At 40.6% G+C, this 23514-nt stretch overlaps 1 protein-coding gene across 2 annotated transcripts in view; it reads left to right on the top strand.

The window, feature by feature from the left end:
• The window catches only part of LOC128583039 (putative ankyrin repeat domain-containing protein 19), a 127897-nt gene that overhangs the window by 101293 nt on the left and 3090 nt on the right, over window positions 1-23514 (top strand). Inside the window, exons 2-5 of one of the 2 annotated variants that reach the window (XR_008379369.1) lie at window positions 18051-18165; window positions 18348-18521; window positions 22382-22488; window positions 23388-23503. Coding sequence is in view for 1 of the 2 variants with exons in the window: in XM_053586871.1 (XP_053442846.1) it covers window positions 18051-18165; window positions 18348-18521; window positions 22382-22488 (396 nt within the window). In the remaining variant the exon portion in view is untranslated. The remainder of the gene's footprint in view (window positions 1-18050; window positions 18166-18347; window positions 18522-22381; window positions 22489-23387; window positions 23504-23514) is intronic. The other variant, XM_053586871.1, reaches the window with a different exon arrangement.

The raw sequence follows: 23514 nt of genomic DNA on the forward strand, positions 1-23514 counted from the left end.
TTTTCCTGTTCTGCCTCTTTCCTTTCCAGTCCTCTCCCAGAGGCTTCTTCTCTGCATTGCTGTACTCTAGCTGCAGACCTGGCTTCCCCGAAGGTCTTGCTTTGTCCACTTACCTCTGTCTCTGAGGGACAGCAGCTCTGCTGGCACAGCCTATGGGGGCAGAGGCCATGACCACACCCTCTGCACTCATGTACTGCACAAAGGAGGCCATCAGAGTTTCAAGAAAAGGTCAACCAGAATACGAGCACAAAGAAAGATGGGTGAAGCTCCCTCCAAGGGGGGCATTTGAGCAGAGAGGCCGTGAGGATGGTGAAGGAACAAGCCCTGTGCCCTGGAGGAGAAACACATTTCAAGTGATCCAAAGAGAAGATGGAAATACTCCGTGCAGGGGGTGCCTGGAGTTTTCCAAGAATGGCTGAAGGCATTGTGGTTGGGGCAGGGTGAGTGCCAGAAGTAGTGCTGAGGCCCTAGCTTATTCTCATGAGTTGTTCCCCACCAGCTCAGCTCATGCCCCTACCTGTAAGCACACTGCTCATTTATAGAAAAGTCACTCAAATGTCACCTCGTTGGTGAAGACCTTGTGGACTTCGCAGAGCCCAGGCAGTGGTGGACACGGCCACTGGATTGTGATGTCCTTTGACTTCTGTGTCTTAACCACAATGCTGCAAGTTCCTTAAAGAGACAGATTTTTGGCCTTTCATTTTCTGTGCCCTTAGTGATGAGAATTGTCATTGTGTAGTAGGTATTAAATGAATGAACACATGAATGAAACGAGTGACTACAACATTTTCTTCTGAATTGGCCTTGGCCTAGGGTGGGGGCAGGGCCCAGTAATGCTGCCAGACAGAACCTAGAAATGGTTGGTACTGCCTTTCACCATGTGGGAGGACTTTGGGAGGCATCTCAGGCCATAGCTTCCCACCTATCCCCTCAGAGAGACGTGGTGTCTGTCTGTGCTCTGCCCAGGGGAGCTGAGTGAGTTGACCTCTTGCCTGGTTTGGCACCTCCTTCCCCTCAGCTGTCCTCAGTCCACAGGGAACAGAAGTTGTCAGCCACATTGGGTTGGAACCCCAGGGCCTCAGCTGGTTTGAGTTTGCTTCAGTCAGCATTAGCATCAGCTGTCCCTGCACCAAGGGTCTGGCCCTGCAGCCTGGTAAGCTCTGCCACACAGGTGGTCTCCTGTCCTTCAGCCTGGCCCTGCTTGCTCCGTGAGAAGTCTCCTGCCTTCCACAGCCACTTCTTCTCCTCACCCTACCACAGGAAGTAGGAACCTCCTCTGACACTGGGGGACTCTGAGTGCTGGGTCACATGGCCAGGGTGGGCAGCGTGGGAAGAGGCGAACATGACCTGAGAAGTTGCACCCAGCAGGACCACAGGCAGGAGTGCACTTGCTAGAGGTCCAGGGTGCTGGGTACAGGTGGCAGGCTGGGAGAAGGCAGATGGAGAGAGGAATAGGAAAACTGAATCTTGATTGTGAATCAAATGCAGAGATGGGGACAGCAGAGGAAAGCCCCCTAAGGAAAGAAAAGCAGCACACACAGGGCAGTACAGTGCCTGGGGGTGTGAATTGAAGGAGTCAGTAGAAGTGGACAGCACAGAGGAGGACAGGACTGAGGTGTTGTCCAGTGTGGACCAGGACAGCAGAGGGCATGACAGGTCTCAGGCTGAGGTTTCGACCAGACTGGGAGGGAGATGGGTGTTGTCACTGCATATGCCTCCTGCAAAGCAAGGAAGGAAGGACTGGTTGTGCAGTGAGGCTATATGCAATCTAACAACACTGAATACTTGGAAATGATCAAGAAATTTCCTTGATTTTGAAAAGCCTATGGAAATACTTGCATTTGGTTATATTCTTTTTGAATAAAGGCCTCAACATTGATAGACTTCATGCCTCAGCTGACAATGCAGTGTAAAATTAACCACAGACCTAGGTTTGAGTCTCAGCTCTGCCTCATATTAGCTATGATTTATGGCATGTCCTTTACCCTCCCTAAGCCCCACTTCCTTATTTATACAATGGGGCATGATGAAATCAGGTTCAAGATGAAGTAAGCAATTGCATGTGAAATTCTACAGTGCCTGGGAGGTGACAGGTATGCAGTGTTGTCATACTTGTCATTAATTTCATGTCTTCAGAGTCAAGTCAGAGGCTTTTTACAAATGGCACACTGATTACCAGGGTGTTTTCCCATTTTTGTATTGCTATAAATGAATACATGAGGCTGGGAAATTTATTTATTTTTTTTTTATTAATTCATAGTTACGTACATTAATGCAATCATGGGGTACAATGTGCTGGGTTTATATATAATTTAAAATACTTTCATCAAACTGGTTAACATAGCCTTCACCGCATTATCTTAGTTATTGTGTTAAGACATTTATGTTCTGCACTTAGTAGGTTTAACTTGTACCCCTGTAAAATGCACCATAGGTGTGGTCCCACCAATTACCCTCCCTCCACCGATTCTCCCCTGTCCCCTCCCTTCCCCTTCCTCTCGTCTTTCCCCTTCTACTTGGACTATAGTTGGGTTATAGCTTTCATATGAAAGTGTGGGTGCTTATAAATTGGTTTCATAGTAGGGCTGAGTACATTGGATACTTTTTCTTCCATTCTTGAAATATATATCCAGAAGACCAAAAATCACTTTATAACAAAGTTATTTGCACAAGAATGTTTATTGCAGCCCAATTCATAATGGCTAAGTCATGGAAGAAGCTCAAGTGCCCATCGACCCACGAATGGATTAATAAATTGTGGTATATGTACACCATGGAATATTATGCAGCCTTAAAAAAGATAGAGACTTTACGTCTTTCATGTTTACATGGATGGAGCTGGAACATATTCTTCTTAGCAAAGTATCTCAAGAGGCTGGGAAATTTAGAAAGAAAAGAGGTTTATTTGGCTCATGATTCTGCTAGCTGTACAAGAAGCACAGCACCTAGATATGCTTCTGGTGAGGGTCTCAGGAAGCTTTTATTCATGGAGCAAGGCAAAGGGGGAGCAGGCCTGTCACATGGCAAGAGAAGGACCAGAAGAGAGGCTGGGGTGCTCCTGTCCTACCCCCTCTCTGCTGGAAGGTTTAACAAGCTCTCATGTTAACTTGCTCATTACCTCAGAAGGGCACCAAGTCCATTCATGATGGATCTGTACCCATAACCCAACACCTCCCGGTAGGCCCCATTTCCAACACTTGAGGCCAAATTTCAATGTAACATGTGGAGGGGCAAACCTCCAAACCATATCAACTGGGCTGGCCCATAAATGGATTTTCATCACCTCCCTGTTGTCAGCCCCAGGCAACAAAATGTCTCATACAGTTTTTATTCTTGTTCCAACTTGGTTCACCTTCTCTTTCCTGGATGGGTCCTGTCTTTTTCCTTCTTTCCTGTTGCTCTTCTTCATGACTGACAGGGTTCTTCTCAATGCCCTCTAGAGGAGCTGGCCATTGCCTCCACTCCAAAGACGGACCAAGGCACCATGAAGATGCGGAGGAATTTTAACCACCACGATCTGCACTGATGCTATAGGAGATGGTCTCTCTCCAAATCTGAACCCTGTCCCAATTGTGGCCGATGTGAAATGTCAGTTGCTGCCAGTGGCATATCTACTAAGGATGAAGCATGGTTGAGTGCACCCGTCTTACCAAAGGGAAGTTCAGAGCTAATTTTTGGTGCTAACTTCCTTGTCTGTTGCATGTAGTCTTGTAACCCACTCAGCAGGTCAATTGAACATTTGGTCATTTTATAGATCTTTGGTCAGATGGGCTTATGTAACGTGATGCTCTATACCTTGCCAGATAAGTTATTAAAGTTATAGAAAAAAAGAAAAAAATGAAATTATATCAAGTATTTTCTCTGACCCCACTGGACTAAAACTAGAAATCAAGCCAGGTGTGGTGGCATGTGCCTGTAGTCTTAGCTACTTGGGAGGCTGAGGCAGGAGGATCACTTGAGCCCAGGAATTAGAGGTTGCAGTGAGCTTTGATCACACCACTGCACTGTAGCCCAGGCCACAGAATGAGACCCTGTCTCAAACAAAGCAAAATAAAGAAAACTATAAATCAATAACAGAAGGAACATTGGAAAACATAAACACATGGAAATTAAACAATATGCTCCCGAATAGCAGTGAGTCAATCAAGAGATTAAGAAGGAAATTTAAGGGGCGGCGCCTGTGGATCAAAGAGTAGGGCGCGGGTCCCTTACGCTGGAGGTGGCGGGTTCAAACCCAGCCCCGGCCAAAAGAAAAAAAAAAAAAAAACAGAAGGAAATTTAAAAAATTTCTCAAAACAAGTGAAAATGAAATCACAACATATCAAGACCTATGGGATACTTTAAAAGCAGTAATAAGAGGAAAGTTTATGGCAACAATCGGGTACATCGAAACAGTAGAAAAGTGTCAAATAAACAACTTAATGATGCATCTCAAGGAACCGGAAAAACGAGAGTAAAATAAATGCAAAATTAGTAGAAGAAATAACAAAGATCACAGAATAAATAAATGAGACTAAAACAAAAAGGCACAAAACATCAACAAAACAAAAAGTTGGTTTTGAAAAGATAAATAAAATAGACACACCATTAGCCAAACTAAGAAATAAAAAAGAGATGACTCAAATAAAGTCAAAAGATGAAAAGGGAAACATTATAACTGATACCGAAGAAATCCAAAGGATCATTAGCTACTACTCTAAACAACCACATGCAATACATTGGAAAATCTAGAAGAATTGGATAAATTCCTAGCAGCATTCACCTACAAATGACAACATGACATTGATCCTTTTTTTCTTATGTTTATTGGCTATTTGTCTATCTTCTTTTGAAAAACTTCTGTTTACATCTTTTGCCCACTTTTTAATAGGGTTGTTTTTTTATTGCTGATTTCTGTGTAGTAAACAATACCATGATAGCCATATCTGTTCTCTTTTTGTCAAATACCCACCACTGGCCATTCCAGAATTGTCACCTCTAGCAGGCCTTACCATTCATCAAATACGTATGCAAAGAAACGGATTCCTCAAAAACAGGCTGCATGAAGTTTGTGTTATACCAGTGTACATCTGGAAAACAAAATAGTGATATTACACAAATAAGTGTAATTAGAGAGAACACAGGATGGGGTTAATGAGGAAATCAAAATCAGCCCTTTTATCAGATGTGTAGATTGTGAATATTGTGTCCCATTCTGTGGGTTGTTTATTTGGTCTGATTATTTCCTTAGCTATGCAGAAGCTTTTTTATTTAATCAAATATTTATTGTTGTTGCTGTAAGTGCCATTGGGGTCTTAGTAATAAATTCTTTGCATAGGTAGGCTGATATCTAGAAGTTTTCCTACATTTTCTTCTAGAATTCTTATGGTTTATGCCTTATATTCAAGTATTTTATTTATCTTCAATGAATTTTTGTGAGTGTTAAGAGGAGTACTGTTTCCTTCTTTTTTTTTTTTTTTTATTAAATCATAGCTGTGTACATCAATATGATCATGGGGCACCATACACTTGGTTCATAGAATATTTGACACATTTTCATCTCATTAGTTGACATAGCCCTCCTGGCATTTTCTTAGTTACTTTGCCAAGACATTTACATTCCACATTTGTCAAGGCTCACATGTACCCTTGTAAGATGCACCACAGGTGTGATCCTTTCAATCCCCATCCCTCTACCCACCTCCCCGCTCCCTCCCCACGCTTTCCCCCTTCACCTTGTTCTTAGGTTGTAACTTGGTTATAGCTTTCATGTGAAGGTCCTAAGTTAGTTTCATAGTAGGGGTGAATACATTGGATATTTTTTCTTCCATTCTTGAGACACTTTACTGAGAAGAATATGTTCCAGCTCCATCCATGTAAACATGAAAGAGGTAAAGTCTCCATCTTTCTTTAAGGCTGCATAGTATTCCATGGTGTACATATACGACAATTTGTTAATCCATTCGTGGATCGATGGGCACTTGGGTTTTTTCCATGACTTAGCAATTATGAATAGGGCTACAATAAAGATTCTGGTACAAATATCTTTGTTATGATGTGGGTTTTGGTCTTCTGGGTATATGCGCAACAGAGGAATTACAGGATTGAATGGCAGATCTATTTTTAGATCTCTAAGTGTTCTCCATATATCTTTCCAAAAGGAATGTATTACTTTGCATTCCCACCAGCAGTGCAAAAGTGTTCCCTTTTCTTCCACATCCACGCCAACATCTCTGGTCTTAAGATTTTGTGATATAGGCTAGTCTCACTGGAGTTAGATGATATCTCAAAGTAGTTTTGATTTGCATTTCTCTGATGATTAAAGATGATGAGCATTTTTCATATGTCTGAAGGCCGCTCGCCTATCTTCTTTGGAGAAGTTTCTTTTCAAGTCTCTTGCCCAGCCTGTGATGGTATCCCTTGTTCTTTTCTTGCTAATGCGTTTGAGTTCTCTTGGATTCTGGTTATTAAACCTTTGTCGGAGACATAACCAGCAAATATCTTCTCCCATTCTGAGGGCTGTTTGCTTGCTTTACTTACTGTATTCTTGGCTGTGCAGAAGCTTTTTAGTTTGATCAAGTCCCAAAAGTGTATTTTTGAAGCTGCTTCAATCACCCGGGGGGTCCTTCTCATAAAAAACTCACCCAACCCAATTTCTACAAGGGTTTTCCCTGCACTCTCTTCTAGTATTTTTATAGTTTCATATCTTAAGTTTAGGTCTTTAATCCAGTAAGAATCTATCTTGGTTAGTAGTGAAAGGTGTGGATCCAGTTTCAGTCTTCTACAGGTTGCCAGCCAGTTCACCCAGCACCATTTGTTAAATAGGGAATTTTTCCCCACTGAATGTTTTTAATTGGCTTGTCAAAGATTAAATAATAGTAAGTAGCTGGGCTCATCTCTTGGTTCTCTATTCTGTTCCAGACATCTACTTCTCTGTTTTTGTGCCAATACCATGCTGTTTTGATCACTATCGATTTGTAGTATAGTCTGAGGTCTGGTAGCGCAATTCCTTCTGCTTTGTTTTTATTTTTGAATAATGTCTTTGCTATTTGAGGTTTTTTCTGATTCCATATAAAACAAAGTATTATTTTTTCAAGATCTTTAAAGTATGACAGCGGAACTTTAATAGGGAGTGCATTGAAGTTATATATTGCTTTGGGTAGTATGGACATTTTAACAATGTTGATTCTTCCCAGCCATGAGCATGGTATGTTTTTCCATTTATTAACATTCTCGGCTATCTCTTTTCTTAGAGTTTCATAGTTCTCTTTATATAGATCTTTCACATCCTTTGTTACATAAACTCCCAAATATTTCATCTTCTTTGGCATTACTATGAATGGGATAGAGTCCTTAATTTTTTTTTTCAAAGTTTTTTCAGCTTGACTATTGTTAATATATATAAAGGCTACTGATTTATGAATGTTGATTTTGTAACCTGAGATGTTGCTGTATTCCTTGATCACTTCTAAGAGTTTTGTAGTAGAGTTCCTAGTGTTTTCCAGATATACAATCATATCATCTGCGAAGAGCGAAAGTTTGATCTCTTCTGACCCTATGTGGATGCCCTTGATTGCCTTTTCTTCCCTAATTGTGCTGGCTAAAACTTCCATTACAATGTTAAAAAGCAATGGAGACAATGGGAAGCCTTGTCTTGTTCCTGATCTAAGTGGAAATGATTCCAATTTAACTCCGTTCAATATGATATTGGCTTTCGGTTTGCTGTAGATGGCCTCTATCAGTTTAAGAAATGTCCCTTCTATACCGATTTTCTTAAGTGTTCTGATCATGAATGGATGTTGGATGTTATCAAAAGCTTTTTCTGCATTGATTATGAGAATCATATGATCTTTGTTTTTTACTATGTTTATGTGCTGAATTACATTTGTAGATTTGCGTATATTGAACCAGCCTTGATACCCTGGGAAAAGCCAGCTTGATCATGATGTATGATTTGTTTAATATGTTGCTGGATTCTGTTTGATAGGATCTTGTTGAATATTTTTGCGTCTATATTCATTTGTGATATTGGTCTATAATTCTCTTTTCTTGTTGGGTCTTTTCCTGGTTTGGGGATCAGGGTGATGTTTGCTTCATAGAATGTGTTGGGGAGTCTTCTTCTTTTTCTACATTTTGGAACAGTTTGAGTAATATAGGTACCAATTCCTCTTTAAAGGTTTGCTAGAATTTTGATGTGAAACCATCTAGTCCTGGACTTTTCTTTTTGGGGAGGTGTTGTACGGTTGATGTTATTTCCGAACTTGAAATGGGCCTGTTAAACATTTCCACTTGATTCTGGTTAAGTCTTGGAAGGTGACGAGCTTCCAAGTATCGGTCCATTTCCTTCAGATTTTCATCTTTCTGAGAGTAAAGTTTCTTGTAATATTCATTAAGGATTTTTTTGATTTCTGAGGAGTCTGTTGTTATTTCATCTTTGTCATTTCTGATTGATGAGATTAGAGATTTTACTCTTTTTTTCCTGATTAGGTTGGCCAATGGTTTATCTATTTTGTTGACCTTTTCAAAAAATCAGCTTTTTGATTTATTGATCTGTTGTATTGTTCTTTTGTTTTCAGTTTCATTTACTTCTGCTCTGATTTTGGTTATTTCTTTTCTTCTACTGGGTTTGGGGTTGGAATGTTCTTCCTTTTCCAGTTGCTTGAGATGTCCCATTAAGTTGCTAACTTCCTCTCTTTCCGTTCTCCTGAGGAAGGCTTGCAGTGCTATAAATTTCCCTCTTAGAACTGCCTTTGCGGTGTCCCAGAGGTTCTGATAGTTCGTGTCTTCATTGTTGTTTTGTTCCAAAAATTTGGCAATTTCCTTCTTGATCTCATATCTGACCCAGCTATCGTTCAGCATGAGGCTATTTAACTTCCATGTTTTTGTATGAGTATGTAGATTCCTGTTGTTACTCAGCTCAAGTTTTATTCCATGATGGTCCAAGAAGATGCATGGAATAACTTCTATTCCTTTAAATTTACTGAGGTTATATTTGTGACCTAAGATGTGATCGATTTTGGAGTAAGTTCCGTGCGCTGATGAGAAGTATGTGTATTCAGTTTTGTTAGGATGAAATGTTCTGTAGATGTCTGCTAGATCTAAATGCTGGATGGTTAGATTAAAATCTAAAATTTCTTTACTCAGCTTTTTGTTGGAGGATCGATCCCTCACTGCCAAAGGAGTGTTGAAATCTCCACCTATTATGGAGCTGGAGGAAATCAAGTTGCTCATGTCTGTTAGAGTTTCTCTTATGAATTGAGGTGCATTCTGATTGGGTGCATAGATATTAAAAATTGAGATCTCATCATATTGAGTATTACCCTTAACAAATATGAAGTGACCATTCTTGTCCTTCCTTACTTTTGTTGGTTTAAAGCCCATTGTGTCTGCAAATAAAATTGCAATACCTGCTTTTTTCTGGTTACCATTTGCCTGAAATGTGGATGACCATCCTTTCACCCTGAGTCTGATTTGTCTTTTAAGTTAAGATGTGACTCTTGTTAAGCAACAGATATCTGATGTGAGTTTTTGTATCCAGTCAGCTAACCTATGTCTCTTTAGAGGACAGTTTAAGCCATTCACATTAATGGAGAGTATTGATAAGTTTGGTGAAATTTTGGGTATGGAGTTTTTCAAAAGTCCAGTGGACAATTTTAATCTTTTCACCATTGTAGAAGTTGGAGTTTGATCAGGAGTTTCTGAGTGAGTTTACGTTTGTAGTAGAGGATTGGGTTGGTCATTACGGAGGATAGGTCTGAGAATATCCTGAAGAGCTGGTTTGGTTGTGGCAAATTTCTTCAACATATGAATGTCGTTAAAGTATTTAATTTCTCTATCATAGATGAAACTCAGTTTAGCTGGGTACAAGATCCGGGGTTGAAAGTTATTTTGCTTTAGGAGATTAAAAGTCGATGACCACCCTCTTCTGGCTTGAAAAGTTTCAGCAGAGAGATCTGCAGTCATTCTAATGTTCTTACCTTTGTAGGTAATGGCTTACTTTCGCCTGATAACTTGAGAATTTTCTCCTTCATGTTGACTTTAGTGAAGCTAATTATGATATGTCTGGGGAATGACTTATTGGGGTTGAATCGTGCTGGAGTTCTGAAACTGTCTGCTATCTGAATTTCAGAATCTCTAGGCATGTCTGGAAAATTCTCTTTCATAATTTCATGCAGAAGGGCCAGAACTCCTATTATTCATATATTTGCCTTCTTCGCATGATCCCAGAGCTCTCTAAGAGAATGATCCGTTCTTGCTTTCCATTTCTCTTCCTCTTTGAGAGTTTGGGAGCATTCAAAGGCTTTACCTTCGATGTCAGAAATCCTTTCTTCTGCTTGGTCCATTCTGTTGCTGAGGGATTCTACTGTATTTTTTATATCTTTAAGGGCTACAAATTCTTGCTTCATTGTGTCTAAGTCTTTGTTGGTTTTGTCTTTAAATTCGTTAAATTCTTGAGAGAACTTTTGAATTTCTCCTTGGATTCCTAATTCCATTTTATCAATCTTGTATGCAATACAAATTCTGAATTCGATTTCTGACATGTCTGCCAGTTGTTTATGAATGGGATTTTCAATGACATCCGCCATTTCTTTCCTTGGGGGGGTTGATCTATTCTGTTTATTCATGTTACCAGAGATTTTCTGCTGATTCTGCCCCATGGTTGTTTTACTCCCTTTGATTTTTCTCCTAGGGTTTTGTTGAGGGCCCGTTCAGTGTTGTAGCCTGAGAGACTGGGGCCCTGTCTGGTGTGGTGAGGCTGAGTGGTTCTGAATTATTGTCAGCTGGCTTTTGTTTGACCCCAGTGAAGCACTTACTCTGGGTTGAAGTCTCAGTTCTCTGAGTCGGCCCTACCCTGGATGTTTCCGGGGTCTGTGAGTCACCTCAGGCAAGTCCTATACTCAGGGGTGGCCTCCTCTGGTTGCCCAGGGAGGCAGGGGGTATGGCTTCAGCTGCCTCAGGGAACTGCCGCTCTGATGTGGGTCTCCCCCAGCCTCACTCCTGTATCCCAGAGTCAGGACCAAACAGCCGCAGTTCAGGCACTGTCCCCGCCCCGACAAATCCCTCAAGAATCTGGACTCCCAGGAGACAGGCCTCCAGATCCCAGAGTGAGGGTGGCGTGGTGCGCTGGGAGCTCAGAGCCACTGGCAGCAAGCTCACTCAATTCCTCCCAATCTTTGGCTCCACGGCACCGCCGCAGCCCAAGCCTCCAGGCTTCAGAGTGAGGGCGGGGTGGGGGGAGCGGCTGGAGCCCAGAACCGCCAGGCAGCAAACAGACTCAGCTCCACCCAGTTCCTTGCCCAGCCACACGGCATGCACTCAGTTCTCCAGACCACAGAGCGAGGGTGGGGGAGTGCCAGGAGCTCAAAGCAGCAGGGAGCTCAGAGAGCTGGTAGCGAGTTCGACTCAGTTATATGCCTGGTTGTATTGCTGCCAAAGTAGGGCTGCTGCACCTCGCCTAGGGGAAGTGCCGCCCTGGTGAGGGTCTCCCTCCACTGACTGTCCTCACCTCTCTCCCGTGCCCCAGAATCAGCGCTGACCAGCCGCAGCTCGGGGACTGTCCTCTCCCCTTGAGGAGTCACCCAAGAATCCAAACTCCTGGGGGACTGGCTTTCAGACCTCAGAGAGAGTGGAGGGAAGTGCTGGGTGCTCAGAGTTGCCTGCAAAGGATATTTACAGATTTATACAGTTTTATGCCTGGTAGAAGAACGCCTAGGCATCCTAGTAAGGGAGGTAGGTCCAGTTTGTAGTAGGTCTCTCCTGTGAAGTGTAGTGGGAGGGCCTTTGATTTCTGCCCTTTTGTTTGTGGGGCCCTTAAGCCAATCATGTGGGGTGGGGGGACTCCCATCCGCTTGGTGATGGGTTTTGTACCTTTTGTTTGCTTCCTTGTGGTCGCAGCTCTCCTCAGCAGGGTTGATGTGCGTTCTTCAACTTTCTCGCTTGGTGTTACTCGAATCCATCAGGTTACTTGCTAAATTTTCATCCCCTAACTCTCCTTCAGGACGGGAGCCTCTGTGGAAAGCTGGCTTCAGTCCGCCATCTTCCCATCATCCTCTCAGGAGTCCTGTTTCATTCTTCTACATATAGCTATCCAATTTTTCCAGTATCTCTTAAAGATTTTATAGATGACAATCAGGATATAATATAAATAATTAGGCAGAGCCAGGCAGCTTTACCAGCGACTGAACACCAAGAGCTCCCAGAATTCCAGATATGCTTTCCCATTAGGGCTTTAGGTTCCGTTTTCATGCACTTGTTTCTTATTTATTTTCAATGATGACAAAGTTATACAAGTTTCCTGTACCATTTTAAACATGTATAAAAACGTACAAAGGAGGAACTAAAAGTGTCTATTCGAAGTGAGTTATTATAAACATTTTGGTATTTTTCTTAGTCTTTTTTTTTTTTTTTGTAGAGACAGAGTCTCACTGTACCACCTTCCGATAGAGTGCCGTGGCGTCACACGGCTCACAGCAACCTCTTAACTCTTGGGCTTACGCGATTCTCTTGCCTCAGCCTCCCGAGCAGCTGGGACTGCAGGCGCCCGCCACAACGCCCGGCTAATTTTTCTTAGTCTTTTAAAAAATATGTGTATGTATGTTTATTTTTCACTTAGTTTTAATTATTTAATTTTGCACTTTATTTGTTTTAAATACCACATTTTTAAAGGAAGTTTAAGAAAATAATATTTCCAACATGGACTCCACAAAAAGCAGACTGGCCTTTCTGCACTGCTGGTGGGAATGCAAATTAATACCTTCCTTTTGGAAAGATATATGGAGAACACTCAGAGATCTAAAAATAGATCTGCCATTCAATCCTGTAATCCCTCTGCTGGGCATATACCCAGAAGACCAAAAATCACAACATAACAAAGATATTTGTACCAGAATGTTTATTGCAGCCCAATTCATAATTGCTAAGTCATGGAAAAAGCCCAAGTGCCCATCGATCCACGAATGGATTAATAAATTGTGGTATATGTACACCATGGAATACTATGCAGCCTTAAAGAAAGATGGAGACTTTACCTCTTTCATGTTTACATGGATGGAGCTGGAACATATTCTTCTTAGTAAAGTATCTCAAGAACGGAAGAAAAAGTACCCAATGTAGGGTGGCGCCTGTGGCTCAACGGGTAGGGCGCCGGTCCCATATGCCGGAGGTGGCGGGTTCAAGCCCAGCCCCGGCCAAAAATAAAAAAAATAAAAAATAAAAAAAAAAAAAAGAAAAAGTACCCAATGTACTCAGCCCTACTATGAAACTAATTTGGGGCTCTCACATGAAAGCTATAACCCAGTTACAACCTAACAATAGGGGGAAGTGGGAAAGGGGGGTGGGGTGGGTAGAGGGAGGGGGATCCGTGGGATCACACCTGTGGTGCATCTTACAGGGGTATTTGCGAAACTTGGTAAATGTGGAATGTAAATGTTTTGGCACAGTAACTGAGATAACGCCGGAAAGGCTATGTTAACCACTGTGATAAAAATGTGTCAAATGGTCTATGAAGCGAGTGTATGATGCCCCATGATCATATCAATGTATACAGTTATGATTTAATAAAAAAAAAAAAAAAGCAGACTGGCATATCGAAGTGGAAGTGAATCAGGTCTGAGCTTCTCTCATTTGCAGGCTGCAAGGGATCAACCTTATGGGTCCTGAGGGTTTAGTTTATGTATGAGAGGTATCAAAGGCCATCTTGTCCTCAAATATCTTCCGTGACAATTTATCGTGGTTTGTAGTGTTCTTCCGTTCTCCTGAATACACTCTTAACAATTTGCTTTTGCTCTGTGGCAGTGGAGCAGAGGCCCCGTCAGAATGCAGCTCGCTCACTGCTCATTCACGAAGAGCTAACGGGCCGCGGGGATTCCTGCTCTTAGCTAAATGGAAAAGAACAGCAGAAATAGCAAGTATGACAAAATCGCAGCAACTCAGGGGCTGGCTACTTATCGTGCTGCAAGAAGAAAGGAGCAGCAGGTAGGAGCCTGGAGCAGGAGGAGGAAAGACAGTCCCAGTAGGTTCGCAGCACCAGGCTGCAAGCCCACAATCAGGGCGCAGAGATCTCCCGCACTCTGAAGCTGCAGGCGAGTGGGCCAGCCCGCTCAGGCCCAGTGCTGCAGCCACCACCCGCAGCCGCGCTGCGGGGAAGCCCAACAGCCCCTAACTGACGAGGAGAGAAGGGTTGTGAGCAACCGTTTTTCCCCCACCAGGGCACATGCCCAGTGGCGGGGATCTGACGCGCAGGTGCATTGCGCTGAACGGCTTGGCTTGGCAGGACCTGGCGGTTGACTTGAAGTGAGAGTCTGAGAGCCGCTTTTCCTTCTTGGAAGTTGTGGCTGGACTCTCTTGTTTGGATTGGGCTTGAGGGCGTGGGCAGCGGAGGGGGTGTGGGATCTGAGTTTTCCCTGAAGCTCGCAGCCGGCACCATGAAAAAGATGTTTGACTTCATCAGGAAGAAGAGCCAGGAGAGGTCGCCGTCCTCTCCTGGCAAGTGGGGGGCCGCAGGGGGCGTCCGGGACCAGGTCCCTGACCAGGCCTTCTCAGAGCCTTGGTACGACATCCAGCCCCAGCATCTGCTGAGGCTGCACATGGCTGCCTGCCTGGGTCAGGTAGCAAAAGTTGAGGATATCCTTTCCTTTGCGCCATCCACGCTGAATGAGAAAGACTGCAAGGGCAGGTAATGGGGATGTGGGCCACGCGGGCAGCAGGCGGGTGTGGGGGAAATGGGCCTAACTGGGCCTGGCATGACCCGTCCCTCTACCCTGAGGGGGCTGGGCTGACCTCCCTCACGTGGCCGCAGCACCTGGAAGATGGACACCTTGCCCGGATCCTGGGCTCAGGTCACTCTTCTGAGCAGGAACACAAAAGAAAAACTTTGTCCAAGGTCGGCGCCTGTAGCACAGTGGCTAAGGCGCCAGCCACAAACAATAGGGTGGTGGATTCGAACCCAGCCTGGGCCAGCTGAACACCAATGACAGCTGCAACAAAAAATAGCAGAGCTTTGTGGTGGGCGCTTGTAGTCCCAGTTACTTGGGAGTCTGAGGCAAGAGAATTGCTTAAGCCCAAAAGTTTGAGGTTGCCGTGAGCTGTGACCCAAGGGCAGGGCAACATAGTGAGACTCTGTCTCAAAAAAAAAAAAAAAAAAAAGTACTGATTAAAAAAAAAAAAAAGAAGAAGAACTTTATCCCATCTCCTATCCACTCATCATTCCCCTTCAAGAGGCAAAAATTTTAGATTTATTAACAGTTTTAAAGTAATTGGACAAACAAAATTAAGTATTGCATTTTAATTTTATTAAAGCAACATGTTATATACATTATAGAAAGGGGCTTAAGGACAGAAAAAATTCCCATACTCTGTTGACTTCTAGGCAATAAATCTTTGCATATATTCCAATATCCACTTTATAATATATGAAGGCACACCTACAGATTTGTGTTATTTACTGAGGGACCTTAGAAAGAAACTTAGATATGAGTATGAGTAGATTGTTCTGTATTCTATTTTTTTTTTTTTTGGAGTTTTTGGCCAGGGCTGGGTTTGAACCCACCACCTCAGGTAAATGGGACCAGCGCCCTACTCCTTTGAGTCACAGGCGCTCCCCTGTTCTGACTTCTTTCTGTATTTATCAATGCTATATAGACCAAATAGAAATATGAAGGTTTACAATTTTTGAGTGACTCATTCTTTGTCATTTACTATTGTGATGATCTTAAGAAAATTTTGGAATGGAGGGAGCAAAGCCTTGTCCTTCTGGATTTGAAAAGTTGCTATTAATTTCCTTAGGGTGCTCATTTACTAACAATTAAAGAGGCAGATAAATGAATGTAACGGAGTACAAAATCCAGAAACTTCCCCAAAATATATCTTAAGAGTTTAGAACTTTATAATGGTGACTCTTTATATTAGAAGACAGAGATGAATTGTTGATAAATGAAATGCCTGTTACCTGTCTGGAAAAACCTAGCTAGATTTTTATGTCACAAAAAAAATGTTCCTGAAGGAATAAAGGTGACAAATTTAAAAAATAGAGAATGAGAAAAGTACCAGAAGAAAACACAAGTGCCTATTTGTACAGATACATTTTTATGTTGACAGAGACCTTCCTTAGAATTACCTCACCGTCATTCTGAAGGTTAGCAGAACAAAAATTTAGACCCACTGTATTCTGTTATTTCAGAAAAGTTTTAACAAAATAAAAAGCAGCAATACTTGCAAATTATTTGACAAACCCACATGCATGTATCAGCTGAAAAATGTTAATTTTAGAGAATTCTTTCAAATTGACAAAGAAAAAACTGAACTCTTATTCAAAATTGGGAAAAGTACTTTTTTACTGATGTATAATTGACCTGCACATGGAAGATAAAATATTTAGCAGCCCTCGTAAGAAAAGTCATTTGATTTAAGAGAGGAATAAGATACCGTTTTCTTTTTTTATTAATATTAAATCATAGCTGTGTACATTAATGCACCATACACTGGTTTTATAAACAGTTTGACACATTTTCATCACACTGGTTAACATAGCCTTCCTGGCATTTTCTTAGTTATTGTGTTAAGACAATTATATTCTACATTTACTAAGTTTCACATGCGCCCTTGTAAGATTCACCACGGTTGTAATCCCACCAATCTCCCTCCTTCTGCCCATCCTCTCCCCTCCCTTCCCTCCCCTCCCTCTCCCCCTTCCCCATATTCTTAGGTTATAATTCTTAGGTTTCATAGTAGGGCTGAGTACATTGGATACTTTTTCTTTCATTCTTGAGCTACTTTACTAAGAAGAATATGTTCCAGCTCCATCCATGTAAACATGAAAGAGGTAAAGTCTCCATCTTTCTTTAAGGCTGCATAATGTTCCATGGTGTACATATACCACAATTTACTAATCCATTTGTGGATTGATGGGCACTTGGGCTTTTTCCATGACTTAGCAATTGTGAATTGGGCTACAATAAACATTCTGGTACAAATATCTTTGTTATAATGTGATTTTTGGTCTTCTGGGTACATACCTAGTAGAGGAGTTATAGGATTGAATGGCAGATCTATTTTTAGATCTCTGAGTGTTCTTTCCAAAAGGAATGTATTAATTTGCATTCCCACCGGCAGTGTAGAAGTGTTCCCTTTTCTCCACATTCATGCCAACATCTCTGGTCTTGGGATTTTGTGATATGGGCTAATCTTACTGGAGTTAGATGGTATCTCAAGGTAGTTTTGATTTGCATTTCTCTGATGATTAAAGATGATGAGCATTTTTTCATATGTCTGTAGGCCGTGCACCTGTCTTCTTCAGAGAAGTTTCTCTTCAAGTCCCTTGCCCAGCCTGCAATGGGATCACTTGTTCTTTTCTTGCTTATACGTTTGAGTTCTCTGTGGATTCTGGTTATTAAACCTTTGTCAGAGACATAACCTGCAAATATCTTCTCCCATTCTGAGGGCTGTTTGCTTGCTTTACTTACTGTGTTCTTGGCCGTGCAGAATCTTTTTAGTTTGATCAGGCCCCAGTAGTGTATTTTTGAAGCTGCTTCAATTGCCCGGGGGGGTCCTCCTCATAAAATACTCGCCCAGACCAATTTCTTCAAGGGTTTTTCACCATTAACTAAGACTGTCACTGGATTAAAAATTTAAACTTAAGACACAAAACTATAAAAATACTAGAAGAGGGCGGCGCCTGTGGCTCAGCGGGTAGGGCGCCGGTCCCATATGCCAGAGGTGGCGGGTTCAAACCCAGCCCCGGCCAAATTAAAAATAAAATAAAAAATAAAATAAAATAAAATAAAAAAAATACTAGAAGAGAGTGTAGGAAAAACTCTTGAAGATACTGTTTTCTATTCATGCAGTGTGTCATTCTATTATGCAGAAGCATCCTTAGGGAATAATCAGATACATGCAATTTGTTTTTTTATTCTGTTCAAATAGGCTTCTCTTTCATCAATGTAGAGAGGAATAATAGAATTGTATTTTCTTTACAAGAACATTAAATACCTGTTTTGAAGGCAGAACAATCACTTGCTGTGTCATGTTTGAAGTTATGTAAATCAATTTCATAAAACATCCTTTCACTTTTATAGGTCTGCTCTACATTTGGCCTGTGCCACTGGGCAAACAGAAATAGTAAGATTCCTGGTACATAGAAAGTGTAAACTTGATACACATGACAGAGAAAGGAGGACACCTCTGATGAAGGTATTCGGATTTTTATTGAATTATCAGTTAGCTATTTCAGCATGTGACAGGTTTGATTTAAATACATGGAATAAAAAATGAATGTATCTCCTTGCACTATGACTCACTGATGAAATCTGTGGAAAGTTTATTTTGAATTTCTGGCAATTACTATCTATCTATTTATGGTCTAATACTGACAGGCCGTCCAATGCCAAGAAGAGGAGTGTGTGGCTATTCTTCTGGAATCTGGTGCGAATGTACATCTTACGGATGTTTATCACAACACTGCCCTTCACTACGCTGCCTATCACCATAATACATCAATAGCAGACAGACTGCTTGCATATGGTTCATATATTGACCCCAAAAACAAGGTAGAGATCAACTCACATTACTTTTAAAATATTTGAAATGAATTTGCTTTAGCATTGACATGTATGTGTCAGTTTTCCCTGTGTGGAAACTCAGTATTCCATGAGTGAAAATATTTTGAAATAACATTTTACTTGAAGTATTGATATTGTTAAAGAAACATTAGAGGTACAGCTTTCCTTTATGCATTTATGGTAAATATTTGTGACAGTACTGAATTTGTTAAAGGTAAAACTTGTTTATTCCAGAATTTTTTTCAACCCCAGGGTTTTTTTTTCTGTATAGTGTAAAACAACACAGGAAAGACAAATTTGCCCTAGAAATAGCAGTTAGCTTGAACGTCAAACAAAACAAAAGCGTTTTTGCTAAATGGAAGTCTTGCTCCTATTAACAGGTTTCTTAAAAATGTGATTTGTGTAAAAGTCATTTATCTCTAAGTGGCAAGACTTAAGAGGAGCAAATGGAAAGGGAAAAGGTGACCAGTCATATAAATATACAAACCAGTTTGAAAATTAGGCAATTGAGAGGAAATACCAAGATGTGTTTGTGTGTCTTTTGGGTGTTTGTTTGTAGTTCATATGTTTAGATCAGGTGCAGTTCCATTTGGAAAATACTAATTACCTTTTTAGGAGAGAGACAGTTGTAAACTTGCCTAGAGATCAGTTTTAGGAGGTCTCCGAGGAAACTGTGTTGGCAATGAATATGTGGTGATGAAGTGGGAAAGTCTTCAGAGGAGGGAGGAATAAGTAAAACTGACTTATCCTACTCTTGCAGAAGCAGCCACTTCTATCAGAGTCTATTAGAATGTTCTTATGGGAAGGTGGGTGATAAGGAGCTTATAAATAGCAAAATGGAGTTGCGTTTTGAGTTTATTTGTCCCTGTTCTACCCCAATGCATTACAATTAAATGCTATCTCGTACTCTTTCCTGTTTTTGGCAAAATTGCCAAGTAATAACTGGAATTGGCTCTTTGAGAAATGAGACTGAAGTGATTGCTGTTCTAGTTCTCAGCTAGAATTGTGTATCATGATGACTTACAAAAATTTTCAAAAGTTACAGGTCTAGGCTCTCCTGGGATGATACTGATTTAGTAAATCTAGTAAGAACTTGACAAGTATAATTAACAATATTTCCTCAAAGCTGGGTGTGATGGCACATGTCTGTACTCATAGCGACATGAGAGGCTGAGGTGGGGGGATCACGTGAGTGCAAGAGTTTGAGTTCAGCATGGCAACATAGTGAGACACTCTCTATAAAGAAAAGTCTCTTCCCCTCAAGATTGTGATATACTGTTGGTTTAAAATTGCTGAATAGATAACTAAAATATAAATTCCCACATTTCAAAGCTTAAGAAATCTCTAGGAGATTTGGAGTTTGGTAAGTGTTACTTCCTTCAGACTATTTTGTAATATTATACTGTCTTTCTCTACCACTGTGGTTGGGAAGTTAAAAGTAATATTATTAGTAATGTCTGTCAGCTTACATAATAACACCCTTTTCTTTCCAACCATCATTCATGCCATTTAGAGGGTCTTTAGAAATTTGGACATGGGCAGGGTAGTCAAAAGTAGAGATGTGCACTCTGTCAGGATTTCATGTCTCTTTGCTATCATTTAGGTGATTAGCCTATAGTCTGGACTGTATCAGTATGTTTCTCTTATGTTCATAGAGCTTGGCTGTAATCAGGATGGCAGTTTTAAACCCTTAAAATCATGAAGTTTGTAAGAATAGATAGGAATTCTTTTACTGATTTAGTTTCAGCAGTTATATGAACTAATTAACCATTTGGTTAACAATCTGGGAAAATTAAATCCCCAAAATAGATCGTAAATGAATAGATGTTTGAAAAATTCTTGAAGTGGATGTTAGGAGTCTTCATGGCAATTTGTATTACATGTTGGTGCCGGATATTTTGGTAAAACTTATGATACTAAACAAAGGAAACTTTTACCTGCAAGTACTTGCTTTATGCACAACTACTTGGAAACACCCAAAACACATGTTAAAAACACAAGTCTAAAGGTAGCCCATAGATTGGTTGAGTTTGCCTCCTTAGATTGAATCAACGTGTAAAATTTAGGGAACAAGTTGAAACCTGGATTTCTAGCTTCTTTGAAAGAACTAAAACTGGTCTCTCTGGAGCCTGTATTACCATTTGAAGTACTTCATTTCTAAGGTCACCTACTTAGTCCCCATAAGTATGTAAGCCTATAGCTTCTGTTTTATAGTACATTTTGATAAAGATTCTGAGGTTTCCATGAGAATTGATACTTACTTGTTCCTACTCTATAGTGTGTTATTAAACCTTTATTAATGGAGTTGAATGTCAGAATTTAGAAGTTTTCTTAAAAACTCTTTTTCTTTCTATATAATAAATATTCACCCTCCCATTAGAATGCCTATAAGCCTTTTTAGGTTAATCATGATTATATTGGATAGGTTATACATATTGCAGACTGTATTATGTCTTTCTCCTGAGCATTGTCCTTCAAAATTCAAGTGATTTGGGGTCTTCGTTATGCTACAAATAATCCATATTGATCAGTATTAGAACCATTATTGATAAGTCATTGTATTTTATTTCCGATTTTACCTAAGACAAAAATAATTTTATGTATCAATTAAAATTTAATCAGAATAAAAGTGGATTAAAATAAAGTAGATATGCATTAGGGTCCCAGAATTGTCATGAAATTGGGAATAAAATTTCAAACTGAGATAAGGTAAAAGTGTATCATCTTGTCATAAGAGAAGCCGCGTGGACCACTTAATATTAAGAAATCCAAGTAGATTTCCAGTCTCTCTCTTTTAATTCAGAGCCCATTTCCTTGGGGATCCCTCTGAGGAGGAGTGCTTAATGTTGGCACTGGGTATCTTTATAGCTTGGATGGGGGAGAATCAAGCACGTCTGTGTCACCTGGAGGAAATCTCCACCTTTATTGGAAAGCTCTCAAAAGTATGTCCCTGAGGGCATAATTGTTCACATGTTAATGTTTACTACACAAAATTGTCAAATAGGAATAAGCCAAAGTTCCAGAGATTTCTTTGGTACTGGTCATAGAGTGCAGAGTTTGGTAATACTTTTCTAACATAGATGGTCATGGGGGCTTTCTGTTGAGGTATAGTCCTTAACTTCTAGTAAAATACATAACCTTTGAAATCTTGTTTAAGAAACACTGCTCTACCAATAATTTAGATCATCGATTCAATGAAAATACTTAAAGTACTGTGTCTTGGGGATGAGGAGATGCAGCCCTTGCCCTTAGAAAGCTCTTGGTATGGACGGGAAACAATAATTACACTAGAAAATAATAAATTCTGTGATAAAAGAAAAAACCCTTTGAACACATGACTGTTTGAAGTGACTTTTGGAGTGGCAGCAGGTAATGGGGGAGCCAAAGGGAAGGGTATTTCCAAGGGAGGGAGCAGCACGTGGGAAGGCTGAGTAGGGGTTGAGTAGGAAAGGGCACTTTTGGTTTACTTTCTGTACACTGTTGTGTTTAAGTTCATAGACTATTATATATGGTTTTCAGTTCAGTTAAGAAATATGTAATTTTGGCTCAGCGCCTGTGGCTGAAGCGGCTAAGGCACCAGCCACATTCACCTGAACCAGCAAGGTCGAAACCAGCCTCGGCCCGCCAAACAACAATGCAACCAAAACATAGCTGGGCGTTGTGGCGGGTACCTGCAGTCCCAGCTACTTGGGAGGCTGAGGCAGGAGAATCACTTGAACCCAGGAGTTGGAGGTTGCTGTGAGCTGTGATGCTACGGTAGTCTACCCAAGGTGGCAGCTTGAGTCTCTGTCTCAAAAAAAAGAAATATGTAATGTTGTGAATGATGAATTGTTTTTGCTATATTACAGAACGGTAGCACACCACTTTTACTTGCTATTAACGAAAATAGAGAGAAAATGGTGGAATTTTTACTGAAAAACAGAGCAAACCGAAATTCAGTCGATAAGTTCAACAGGTACAGTGGTTCTTTTTTGTATAAACCTGAGTGTCATTCTAGAGTGGTAACAGTCACTCAAGTCAGAAACACTAAATTAATGAGAAGAGTAACACATTGATTGGTATATTCTGTAAACATCAACACAAATCATCAATAAGGTAGAAAAGCAGTTATTTGAACGAGTCAACATAAAAATAGTATAGAGTAGGATTCATCTTCTCTTATAATAGTTGCTGATGTTTATTTATAATCTGATGGCTGGTCATACGACATTATAGTAGCTGAAGGGATTTCATGTTAGTTTTCATAGTTTTCTAAAGTGTGAACTTTAACTTTTAGTTCACTTTCTGACTCAGCATTGAACTTCTTAATGTTTTTATAGTATTTTTTAAACCTCTGCTTCTTACATACTTTTCCTTTAAAAATATTGATAAATTGGAGTTAAAAATCATTTTGTCTTTTGGATGACTTTCTGCTTTAAGTTGCTTTCTTTGAAGAAAATTTATGTTAGGTTATCCTTAAAGGGCTTTTAATTCCTATTATAAGATAGTGTGGGTTTATCAAGATTGTTTTTCATTTCTGGTGGTGTTCTGATGTTTTACTTTTTAATTTGTATGGGTAGAGGGAACAAAGACAGCTCAAATTGAATAAGTGTTTCCTTGAATGAAGACAAAGCATAGATGGATGACAAGGAGCAAAGAGACAGGTTTTAGATTCACACAAGACTAGATTTAATTTCTGGCTTCCCCATTGAAATTGCTATGACCATTACTGTGCCCATTATTACGAATGTTACTGTTTTATTCCTGAAGACAGCTCTTCCTTATCTGATCCCTTGGTGACTTTGAATTATAACAGATTATATCAGACTAGGGAATACATGGAGAATTCTTCATTTGATTTTTTGCCTACCTTAGATAACTGATCTCTGCAAAGAGTTACCAACTTCTGCTGTCATACCTCAGAGGGACAAGAGGCTGGTGGTAATTTACAAAGACGGAACACTTCAATACTCAATGCACTGATGTCTGTTGTATGTGTGAA

This window comes from Nycticebus coucang, chromosome 4, assembly GCF_027406575.1.
Source record: "Nycticebus coucang isolate mNycCou1 chromosome 4, mNycCou1.pri, whole genome shotgun sequence".
NCBI lineage: Eukaryota > Metazoa > Chordata > Mammalia > Primates > Lorisidae > Nycticebus > Nycticebus coucang.